Raw genomic sequence first — 13276 nt, 5'->3', positions numbered from 1 at the left:
GCGCTCCTATATATTAATGTGCATAACTCTTATTTCTGAAGGTGCTTTTAGATGATAATCCAAAATAATACATATATAAACTACAATATAGATAGCAATTATGAATTGTTGATGAATCACTATACCTAGTGACTTAAACAGTTATTATGAATTTCAAAGAAGCCTTCATGCAGGTGACTAATGACTATCAGTCCTAAAGTTATTGTGACTTGAGAGGTACAATTAAATACAGATCCATACAATCTAAATTAGTGCACCTCTGTTCTACTGTGATCACTCTATTCACATTGTGCAAAAACATATAAAAATATATAAAATTGTGCACGTGCATAAAATAAGTATATATAAAGTCTTTCAAAGTAAAGTGTGCAGGTGAATTCCTTGTTTCCTCTCGCCGAGTGCTTAATGGTCTCCCTATGTGCTCACCTCTATATTTGCCTGAATAAATCCAGGCAAATACGCTTTTTATCCTTCCAGGATAGATGGGATAGGATGATACTCTTGTACTAGTTGTCCCAGAAGATAGATGTAGATTTAAATGGGTTCTCCTGTTCTCTCCTTTATCCCCTTGTCCAGCTGCTCATGGATGGATATCCTGACCAGCTCTCTGAGGATCACCCAGATCCCCTGCTGGGGTTGTCTCCTTCTCCAATCCTCCTTATACCAGTTCGGGGGGTGTTGGTCAATTGAAAAAGGGAAGAAAACAGACCATGGTGCCTTATCTTTGTGCATAAAGGAGATTTATTGCTGCCAATTAAGGTGTTGCACAATGGTATACAGCTCTTTTGTAATGCAGGTCAGCATAGATGACAATCTACAGAAATACTCTGCCTCTGCAGTGCTGTCTGCCTCCGTCTGTACTACGATCACCGAGCCTCTCCAATGCAACGTCGTGACGTCAGAGCCCCTCCCCTACGCGTTGCGTCACAGGGTCACGTGACTTCATCAGGGGGAAATGATTGGATGCCACGACTATGCTTTTCCACCTGTTTATATCTCTCAGCCACCATTTTTCTGAAGCCCATACGGGCGCGGCCATTTTCCCAGTGATTTCCTTTAGCGGTGTATAGGGCGAGTGTTTGTACATGTGTGTCCACTCGAGAATTACGTGATATCTGTCTGTCAGACGTTGCTAATTGGATCAGCTGTGTTACATCCCTTATAATGCAGTTTATATATCATGGCACATGGCTATACCTTATATTGCTAAATATATACCTATTGGCAGACTAACTAAAAATCTATAAACACTCTTTATTAAAAATAAAATATTAAAACAATTAAAAAATTAAGAATAAAATTAAAAAATGAATATATGCTATTCCATAAAGAAAACTATTTCATGGCCAGCATACATATCATTATTTGCCTAATACTATCAGTTATCGTAATGTACTATATATCTTACATCTTTTTATATTTTTATGGATCCTATTTTTATAAATAGAAGGATGTTAAATGTAAATGTGATTGATTATTAAAAATGTATACGCTCTATAAGAGTGTATTATTATGCTCTCATTCTACTTTGAACCTACTAAAAAGGCCCAAAAATAGAACTGAACAAATAACGGCTACGTATATTTCATAAATCCCCAATCTATAAATAATTAGTGGGCCTCAAAGTATGGTTGTGTGCTATCTCCATACTTATTTGTTGCTGATAAAGCATGCAAGGTCAAACTCCTTGTTTAACCCATTAGGAGCCAGACCACCCATTTCATAGATCCACTTCGATTCCTTCTTACTAATTTCCCTTATTAGGTTGTCACCCCTCCAGTGTTGTACATGTTTCTCTATACCCCAGAACTCTAGTTTTCTTGCATCTTTGTTATGGTATTTCTTAAAGTGCTGTGACAAATGATGATATTTGTATCCCCTATTTATATTATAAACATGTTCTTTTATTCTTTCCCTTAGCATCCTTTTCATACGACCAATGTAAATTAAATTACATGGGCATTTTAGGGCATAAACAACCCCTCTTGTATCACATGATATAAATTGCTGGATAGTATAATCTTTTCCACTTAGGGGATTCTGAAATGTGAATCTTCTCCTAGGGTTGTTTATCAATCTGATGCAACTGTAGCATCTACCACAGGTATAAAACCCTTTTCCCTGAAAAAAGCTTATTTGATGATTTTTGACAGGTGGTGCTATTATGCTCTTAACAACCTTATCCCTAATATTGGGAGCTTTTTTATATATAAACCTTGGTATTGTTGGAATATTATTTTTCAGGTGCTTATCTAATGTTAAGATCTTCCAATGTTTCTTTATTATATTTTGTATTGATTTATACTGGGTGTTGTAGTGCAACACTACTGTTAGTTCTTCCTTTCCAGTATTCTCTTTTTGCTTATCTGCTATCAATACATTGCGATCCATAAAGCCTACTTGTTCCCTTTCTTTATGTATTATTTCTTTTTTATATCCTTTATTGATGAATCTTTCTGATATTATTCCACTTTGTTCTACATAGTCCTTCATCTTTGTACAGTTCCTTTTTAGTCTAATAAATTGGCCTCTGGGGATATTTGTTAACCACGCTTTATGATGGCAGCTGTCTATGGGGATATATGAATTTCTATCAATTGATTTGAAATGATTTTTGGTGTATAGTTGTAATCCCTCTTTGCAGATTTGAATATCTAGAAAGTTGATAGAGGTTTCATGTATGTCATAGCTTAATTTTATATTAGCTTCATTCCTATTTAGATCATCATAAAATTTCTTGAGTTCTACTTTTTCACCATTCCATATCACTAATAGGTCATCAATATACCTTTTATATATTATTATTCCTGTACTTTTATTCTGAAACACTGATTCATCTTCCCATTTTTCCATATAAAGATTAGCGATGCTAGGGGCGAATTTAGCGCCCATAGCGACTCCTCTTTTTTGGGAATAGTATGTATTGCCATACCAAAAATAATTGTGAGTAAGACAGAATTTTAAACATTTTATGATGAATTTATTATGTCTAGTGGTGTTATTCCCGTATTTGTTAAGTGCCCATTTGGCTGCTTCTATGGCCCCCTGATGGTCTATGTTAGTGTACAGTGCTACTACATCTGCTGTACTCAAAAGCGTGTTTTTATCTATTAGTATATCCTTCATTTCCTGTATCACATGTTTTGTATCCCTTTGTATACGGGAATAACACCACGGGAATAACACCACTAGACATAATAAATTCATCATAAAATGTTTAAAATTCTGTCTTACTCACAATTATTTTTGGTATGGCAATACATACTATTCCCAAAAAAGAGTCGCCGCTATGGGCGCTAAATTCGCCCCTAGCATCGCTAATCTTTATATGGCAAAATGGGAAGATGAATCAGTGTTTCAGAATAAGAGTACAGGAATAATAATATATAAAAGGTATATTGATGACCTATTAGTGATATGGAATGGTGAAAAAGTAGAACTCAAGAAATTTTATGATGATCTAAATAGGAATGAAGCTAATATAAAATTAAGCTATGACATACATGAAACCTCTATCAACTTTCTAGATATTCAAATCTGCAAAGAGGGATTACAACTATACACCAAAAATCATTTCAAATCAGTTGATAGAAATTCATATATCCCCATAGACAGCTGCCATCATAAAGCGTGGTTAACAAATATCCCCAGAGGCCAATTTATTAGACTAAAAAGGAACTGTACAAAGATGAAGGACTATGTAGAACAAAGTGGAATAATATCAGAAAGATTCATCAATAAAGGATATAAAAAAGAAATAATACATAAAGAAAGGGAACAAGTAGGCTTTATGGATCGCAATGTATTGATAGCAGATAAGCAAAAAGAGAATACTGGAAAGGAAGAACTAACAGTAGTGTTGCACTACAACACCCAGTATAAATCAATACAAAATATAATAAAGAAACATTGGAAGATCTTAACATTAGATAAGCACCTGAAAAATAATATTCCAACAATACCAAGGTTTATATATAAAAAAGCTCCCAATATTAGGGATAAGGTTGTTAAGAGCATAATAGCACCACCTGTCAAAAATCATCAAATAAGCTTTTTTCAGGGAAAAGGGTTTTATACCTGTGGTAGATGCTACAGTTGCATCAGATTGATAAACAACCCTAGGAGAAGATTCACATTTCAGAATCCCCTAAGTGGAAAAGATTATACTATCCAGCAATTTATATCATGTGATACAAGAGGGGTTGTTTATGCCCTAAAATGCCCATGTAATTTAATTTACATTGGTCGTATGAAAAGGATGCTAAGGGAAAGAATAAAAGAACATGTTTATAATATAAATAGGGGATACAAATATCATCATTTGTCACAGCACTTTAAGAAATACCATAACAAAGATGCAAGAAAACTAGAGTTCTGGGGTATAGAGAAACATGTACAACACTGGAGGGGTGACAACCTAATAAGGGAAATTAGTAAGAAGGAATCGAAGTGGATCTATGAAATGGGTTGTCTGGCTCCTAATGGGTTAAACAAGGAGTTTGACCTTGCATGCTTTATCAGCAACAAATAAGTATGGAGATAGCACACAACCATACTTTGAGGCCCACTAATTATTTATAGATTGGGGATTTATGAAATATACGTACCCGTTATTTGTTCAGTTCTATTTTTGGGCCTTTTTAGTAGGTTCAAAGTAGAATGAGAGCATAATAATACACTCTTATAGAGCGTATACATTTTTAATAATCAATCACATTTACATTTAACATCCTTCTATTTATAAAAATAGGATCCATAAAAATATAAAAAGATGTAAGATATATAGTACATTACGATAACTGATAGTATTAGGCAAATAATGATATGTATGCTGGCCATGAAATAGTTTTCTTTATGGAATAGCATATATTCATTTTTTAATTTTATTCTTAATTTTTTAATTGTTTTAATATTTTATTTTTAATAAAGAGTGTTTATAGATTTTTAGTTAGCCTGCCAATAGGTATATATTTAGCAATATAAGGTATAGCCATGTGCCATGATATATAAACTGCATTATAAGGGATGTAACACAGCTGATCCAATTAGCAACGTCTGACAGACAGATATCACGTAATTCTCGAGTGGACACACATGTACAAACACTCGCCCTATACACAGCTAAAGGAAATCACTGGGAAAATGGCCGCGCCCGTATGGGCTTCAGGAAAATGGCGGCCGAGAGATATAAATAGGTGGAAAAGCATAGTCGTGGCATCCAATCATTTCCCCCTGATGAAGTCACGTGACCCTGTGACGCAACGCGTAGGGGAGGGGCTCTGACGTCACGACGTTGCATTGGAGAGGCTCGGTGATCGTAGTACAGACGGAGGCAGACAGCACTGCAGAGGCAGAGTATTTCTGTAGATTGTCATCTATGCTGACCTGCATTACAAAAGAGCTGTATACCATTGTGCAACACCTTAATTGGCAGCAATAAATCTCCTTTATGCACAAAGATAAGGCACCATGGTCTGTTTTCTTCCCTTTTTCAATTGACCAACACCCCCCGAACTGGTATAAGGAGGATTGGAGAAGGAGACAACCCCAGCAGGGGATCTGGGTGATCCTCAGAGAGCTGGTCAGGATATCCATCCATGAGCAGCTGGACAAGGGGATAAAGGAGAGAACAGGAGAACCCATTTAAATCTACATCTATCTTCTGGGACAACTAGTACAAGAGTATCATCCTATCCCATCTATCCTGGAAGGATAAAAAGCGTATTTGCCTGGATTTATTCAGGCAAATATAGAGGTGAGCACATAGGGAGACCATTAAGCACTCGGCGAGAGGAAACAAGGAATTCACCTGCACACTTTACTTTGAAAGACTTTATATATACTTATTTTATGCACGTGCACAATTTTATATATTTTTATATGTTTTTGCACAATGTGAATAGAGTGATCACAGTAGAACAGAGGTGCACTAATTTAGATTGTATGGATCTGTATTTAATTGTACCTCTCAAGTCACAATAACTTTAGGACTGATAGTCATTAGTCACCTGCATGAAGGCTTCTTTGAAATTCATAATAACTGTTTAAGTCACTAGGTATAGTGATTCATCAACAATTCATAATTGCTATCTATATTGTAGTTTATATATGTATTATTTTGGATTATCATCTAAAAGCACCTTCAGAAATAAGTTATGCACATTAATATATAGGAGCGCGGCACTATCTATCTATAATATTATATATACACTAGCAAGTGAGTCAGTGCAAGTGCCAGCGCACCTTACACATCATATAAGAAGATTACACTTTACATTACCCACTGAACACCTCATCTCATAATAGCTCACAAGTATTCACCATTTATAAAACTGTGTTTAGTTATGAAATAATGATTTGTACATTTTGAATTGTCTTTTCTGCAAAATTGTGAAAATTGAATGTATGCAAAACTGTAACTAGACAACACTATAAATCTGAAAGGTGGGCATTGCACACCTATGTGCCTATGACAACTCAAACCTGCATTGCCATGTGTGTTCTGCATTGCTGTGTGTTGCAATAAAATGATTTAGGCATCCATTACCAGAGTTTGGTGTGGGTGTGTGTGTGTGTGTGTGTGTGGGGGGGGGTATTTATAGTATGCGGTGGAAGGATGCGTAGGCATTAACGTTGAGCCATGCACGTGTGTCCATGGGGTACTGCTATTCAATGCTAAGAGTGCACTTACTGCGTGCCCCCAGCCCAGTGACTGAGCTGCCATGGACAGTTCCTCATCATTGCTCATGGTCAGCAGCTTCTGGTCATGTGATCAGGAAGCCCACCTCTGCCTCCAGCTACTTGGCACACACTAAAGGGGCCTTGGGAGGCAGCAGCAAGGTTCGAAGCAATGCACATAAATTGTGCCCAAAGGTTCTTGCACCCCCCCCCCTTTTTTTTTTTTAAGCACACTACAATGCATGGCAACAGGTCGCCATGTGGTATTTTTAAATTAAAGTGCTTTTACTACTATTGGGGCTGGGGGTTTAGTAAAGTATAAGAGGTTCAACTCAGTTGGGGGGGGGGGTGTGGAAGAGAGGAATGTCCATTTTTGGCCTAGCGAAGGGTCTTGCAGTATTGGCGGAGAGGTTCACATTTTTCATGAATGGCTGCAATCAGTGGCTTGTCAGCCACTGATCAGCTATTCTTTTATTCAGCAGCATCTGGGGGATAGTGCCACTATAAGTACATAGTTACTGACCACCCTATTTCTCTTGTCTGTGGCAGCAAAAGAGTTAAAAGTACCTTTGTTTGCATGAATATTTGACTTACTTAGCAGTGGAAATAAAGATATGGGTCTCTTTCCAATATGGTAGAAGGTTGGTGCTCTCTTCATCTAAAACTCGAATATTTAGATATTTAAACGTTTCAGGAAAGAAGTTGTCGATTTCTCGGGTGACGTTAAGTATATGTGTAACCCTGGGAAGAAAGAAAATGCATTAAAGTATATGTAAACTGCAAACAAAGTTCTCACATTTGCTTCCTTTAAGCCTATTAAAGTGTTCTCAAACAATATTTTCAGGAAATTTGTTAGGACTACAGAACCTCCCCCAATGGTATGGAAAAGTGTGTGTGTGTGTGTGTGTGTGTTGTAGTCCAATGACAATGTGCTCATCCTAGGAAAGGAAGTGTGTTAGGGAAAAAACATGAATATATAACTAATGCAGCCATCACATCTAGAGAAAAGAAAGTGGTAATATATTATTGTTTATTTTAGGTTTAGATACACTTAAATCTAGCCATGGTACATGATCTCAATTCTTCAGTAACGCACAACAAACAGAAATGATGTGCAAAGTAGAGATGTATGTGGTTCTGCATCTGTAGTCCAACAGTATGCATCTGAAAACCATTGGTATTCTGAACAAGGCTGGATAAGTCTGTACTCACGACGTTACTTCTACCACATCTGATTTCATTTCTGTCACTGCGAGATTCAAGAGACTGCCTGATTACAAGAGGTTCATTGTGTTACTGCACAGTGTGAGGTGTGATACAGAGGCCATACTTGTAGTGCATTTAAATCCTGGCTGATGCCCCTTGAATTTGGAAAGAAGTGAAAACGGAGTTCCACCCAAAAGGGGAAGATCCGCTTTAATGCTTTGTCCCCCGCTCTCCATTAAGAACTGGCACCTTTGGAGAGCGGGGGTGGGGACCCGAATTTGACAGGTACCCGCTCCCACTTCTGCTGCAATCGCCTAGGTGATCAGAAACAGAAGTTGTCCTCCCTCCCCGTGGTCTTCTGGGACACGTGACAGGTCCCAGAAGACTACGGGGCCATTCACAAAGCACAGCGCTTCTCGCGTATACGCAGTGGGCCCCCGGATGTGAAGCAGCAAGCTGCCACAGCCAGGTGCCCACACTAAAGATGTCGGCGCCAGGGAGAGAAGATGGCCAGTGAAACCAGCGGTGGTGAGGACACCGCTGGACCGAGATACAGGTAAGTGGCTGTATTTTAAAAGTCAGCAGCTACTGTTTTGTAGCTGCTGGCTTTTTTTCAGCTGGAACTCCATTTGAAGTAGACACCACTACTCCGGTGATCTCCACTTGCTTCATGGTCCTGTGTCAAGCAGCTCGTCTGCTGCCATCTGAACACAGGGGGTACGCTGCCGGCATGGTCGCCATTCACAGAATGTTTTTCATTTTCTGAATGAAGGCAAAGCATTCTTTGATTAGACGAGGTGGAGAGCATGATGGCACTGCCTCGCTTCTCCACCTGTCCAGAGAACAATTTGTATTTGTAATGTACAAAGCTAAGCAAACTGTTGGCGCTATATAAATACTGTATAATAATAATTTATTCAGAAAATGCAATGCATTCTCTGCATGGCACCTATGCTAAATAGCCAACCTGCTGTGTTCAGAGTGCATCAGGCCAGCCGCTCAACATGGGACCTAGAAGCACATGGAGATCACTGGAGTAGCGGTGTCTACTTCAGTGATTTCCAGCTTCCAGAGGCATCAGACTAGTATGGTCTATACATGGTTACATTGGTTCAAACTGGATCAATGTAACTAGGTAAAAATATACCATACCTGGAATTCCTCGTTAAATTTTTTGGTCACTCTGTTGAAAAAGTTATTTTTCTGGATCCTGCCAGTAACAGCACTTCCTGTTTTAAGCAGACACCTCTAAGCTACAGCAATTACCAACAACATTGTCAGCCTGCTGTGCACAGTTAGTTAGCAGTTGGTCTGCATATACACCTTTCAGGCCTCAGAAAACCTTACAGCCAACTATGGGAGAGCGCACAGCAAGCTGTTACTTACATACTGAAAAATAGTCCAAGGCCCCTTTCAGAAGGGTTGGACTCCACCCCAATCAGCATGGGATCCGCTCACAGATCCCCTGCCAATCAGAGCAAAGCGGGTGGATGAGACATCCGTGACCACTCAGTTTATGCAGAGTGGCCAGGGACAGAACCCGCTCTGCTCTACAGGTGGCCAGGTGTAAATGGACTCCGCTGTCAGTTTACACCCTCCGCTCTGATCCACCTAAACAGAACAGGGTTGTTTCAGCAGACAGTAGCAGACCAGGAGATAAGTGGGTGTAAACTGACAAGTTTGTCTAGATCTGCCTGTGCATAGGGATGAATATACCATCTGATCAGGTCGACCTCAAAAACTGACAGGTGGACCTTATAGGACCTGGGGTGTGAAAGGTGCTTGAGGGTTTACACTCAATTTAGATGCAAAACGGGGTGTCCGAGTGTGTATACAGATGTCTACAACAGAGTCGAGTGATTCTTTTTATTTCTTCAGCCCAGTGCGGACTTTTGGGTTGCCATCACATCCCACTAAGCCTGACGCACATGAATTATGCAAGTTATGGAGTCAGCTAGTGACTTATTCATACAAATAGGTGCCAGGTTTTAAAAACATGATATGGCAATTGTAACTGTTGCTTTTTTATTCAAAACTGCAATTGGCTGCTTTTGTTACAAAGTCCAAGAACTGCAGAACTTTGGTGGTAATGAGCCACAATATTGTCTCCTGATCCATATCTATTCTGTGTTACATAATTTAAAAGTACTAAATGCAGTGCAGGATATTAGTGCTAGGTGCAGTAACCAATGCCAAATGTACAGTAGTGGTAGTAGAGCAACGCCTTTGAAATTTTGCCTATAGCTAAGCCTATATTAACCACTTGCCCTCCTGAGAATTTACCCTCCTTCCTGACCAGGCCTCTTTTTGCTATTCGGCGCTGTGTTACTTTAACTGACAATTGCACAGTCATGCAACACTCCATACTTTTTTTTCCACACAAATAGAGCTTTCTTTTGGTGGTATTTGATCACCTGTGTGGTTTTTTAATTTTTTGTGCTATAAACAAAAAAGACCGAAAATGTTTTAAAACATTTTTTTTCACTTTCAGCTATAAAAAATATATAGTAACTTCAAAGTTAGTAATACATTTAGGCCAAAATGTATTCTGCTACGTTTTTGGTAGAAAAAAAAATCCCAATAAAGTGTATATTGATTGCTTTGTGTGAAAGTTATAGCGTCTACAATCTAAGGTATAGATACTGCAATTTATGCCATTTTTTGCTATACAGCGCTGCACAATTACGCGGTCATGCAATACTGTACATGAATAAAATGTAAGTCCTATTTTCACATAAATACAGCTTTCTTTTGGTGGTATTTGATTACCTGCTCATTTTTATTTTTTGCGCTATAAACAAAAAATGACCGAAAATTATATTTTTTTCCTCATTTCGGTCATAAAAACCATTCAAAACACTCAAATTTTGTCATAAATTTAAGCCAAAATGTATTTTGCTGCATGTCTTTGGTAAAAAAAACCTAATACCTGTATATTGATTGCTTAGTGTGAAAGTTATAGCATCTACAAACTATGGTATAGATCAGCAATGGGCAAACTACGGCCCGGCGGACCTTTTAATCCGGCCCGCGGAGCGTGATAAAAAAAAAACAGGGCAGGTAAACATTGGCTGTCAGGATGTGTGTAGGAGGGGCAGCGTGACGAACGTGAGGGGAGCTAGGCTCCTCTCACAGTCCGCCCTGAAGACCGGAACAGCGCGGGAACACGGCGAGAGGAACGCGCGGAGCAAAGGTAAGTAAATTGACACAGGGGGGACTTGGCTTACTACTTGGGGGGGAATAGTACTATGGGGGATGAAATACTATATGAGGGATGAATTAATATGGGGGATGAATTACTATAGGGGGGATGAATTACTATGCTTACTATGGGGGAATATTACTATACTTACTATGGATGGCATGGTAGTGGCTGGGCCGGCCAGCAGCTAGTGGGGGGCATAAAAGTTTTGTAAAATAACTTTTTATGCTTTTCTACCATAAAATAATCTAAACATTTAATGTTACAAATTTTAATTTAATTTATATTAATTCACACATACACATCATTCATCTACTCTTGGTCCGGCCCCCGGGTCCAATATATGAACCCATTGCGGCCCTCAAGTCAAAAAGTTTGCCCACCCCTGGTATAGATAATAGAATTTACAGAGCTTTTACTTTCTGACTGCCTATCACATTTCTTGAGGTGCTAAAATACCAGGACAGTACAAACACCCCCAAATGACCCCTTTTTGGAAAGTAGACAGCCTAAGCTATCTGCTGAGAGACATGTTGAGTCCATGGAAGATTTTTTTTTTTTTTCCACAAGTTTTTGGAAAAAAATGACAAACCTTTTTCTAGGAAAAAAAAAAAAAAAGTCAGTTAAATGATATATTGCTCACACAAGCCATTGGGTATATGTGGAATTACACCCCAAAATACATTCTGCTACTTCTACTGAGTATGAGGATACCACATGTGTGAGACTTTTTGGGAGCCTAGCCACATACAGGAGCCTGAAATCCAATGACCACTTTGAAAGCCTGAAAGTGCGCAACTTCCTCATTACACTTCCTCACTACCCATCACAGTTTCAGAGGTCCTGAAATGCCAGGATAGCACTAACACCCCCCAAATGACCCCTTTTTGGACAGTAGACACCCCAAGGAATTCCATGTTTGCTACAGACACATCTGCTTTGAGGTGACCTTTGGGTTGAGATACCAGAGAGGACATCCGGAAAATGCCTCTCATGCAGCCAGCTAACTGCATCTGGATTTGAGAACTGACAGCACCTTCTGGATACAAAAGGGCCGTGATGATCTCTTCCTGAAATTTTAGGAAGGATCCACTTGGTCCAGTTGATTTGTAAATTACAAAAGCGTTATATATAGCCAATTGAAATAAAAAGACCTTTTTGTACCAGTGTCGAGCTTTCTGGGAAATTAGGTACAGATTTATCATTTAGTCGTTGAAGTCCACCCCTCCCATGTTAAAGTTCTAGTCGTGGACAGAGGGGTTTCTCAACAACGCCAGCTGCCGTGGTATTTTGGATGTCTGAATGGAAGACAGGATGAAAACATCCCATTTATTCTTCCACTTCACTGCAAGCAATTCATCATTACTCAAGCAGGCTTTCTAAATCAGGTATTTACAAGCCGTTGGGAGGAAGCCCTGGCGGTTAGGTCGCACGGTGCCACATGAGCCAATTCCAAGATTGTACAGATGTCTAAATAGTGGCACACTTGTATAGAGATTGTCCACGTATATGTGGTACCCCTTACAGAACAAAGAAGACACCAAGTCCCAAACTATCTTGCCACTGCTCCCCATGTAGTCTGGGGGCTCTACATCGCTGTCTCTTCCCTCGTAAACCCTAAATTTGCACATATAGCATGTTGCCCTCTCACAGAGCTTATGCAAATTTGACCCCATATCTGGCACACTTGTTGGGGATGTACTGTTTGAATGCAAGGCGGCCAGTAAAGTGAATGAAGGACTCATCCACGCAGATATTTTGCTGGGGCGTATACACACCTGCAAATTTCTCAGTGAGGTGGTTTATGAGGGGTCAAATTTTGTAGAGCCTGTCATGTTCAGGGCCACCCCAAGAATACAGAGTGCGTTATCACTGAAATGCATGAAGCGCATTACCGTCTCATATCTATGCCTGGCCATGGCAGCAGAGAACACGGGCATATGATGAATCGGGTCTGTGAACCAATACGACCGCAACTCATTCTTTTTTTGTAATGCCCATGTTGAGGGTAAGCCCAAAAAATGTTAAATTCGGAAACCGTAATGGGTTTCCATGCAAATGTTCTGGTAAGGTTTGAATTTGGGTTTGCGGCAATATATTGTAGAGCATAGAAATTACTTTGGCCCACAATCAAATTGTACAAATCTGCGAAAAACAGCTCCAAAAAATCAAGGGGAGCATTTAAATTTG

The 13276-nt window shown here is 39.2% G+C and overlaps 1 protein-coding gene across 2 annotated transcripts in view; it reads right to left on the bottom strand.

Annotated features, from left to right (window-relative positions):
• The window catches only part of SSH3 (slingshot protein phosphatase 3), an 89719-nt gene that overhangs the window by 28164 nt on the left and 48279 nt on the right, over window positions 1–13276 (bottom strand). For both annotated transcript variants that reach the window (XM_089683716.1, XM_089683715.1), the window contains exon 11: window positions 7273–7419. In XM_089683716.1, the coding sequence (XP_089539842.1) occupies window positions 7273–7419 (147 nt within the window). The remainder of the gene's footprint in view (window positions 1–7272; window positions 7420–13276) is intronic.

This window comes from Staurois parvus, unplaced genomic scaffold (assembly GCF_062004578.1).
Source record: "Staurois parvus isolate SC_StPar_1 unplaced genomic scaffold, SC_StPar_1.0 ptg000320l, whole genome shotgun sequence".
Lineage (NCBI taxonomy): Eukaryota > Metazoa > Chordata > Amphibia > Anura > Ranidae > Staurois > Staurois parvus.
Note: the sequence above shows the minus strand (reverse complement) of the source record. Positions and strands in the feature narration are given on the sequence as shown.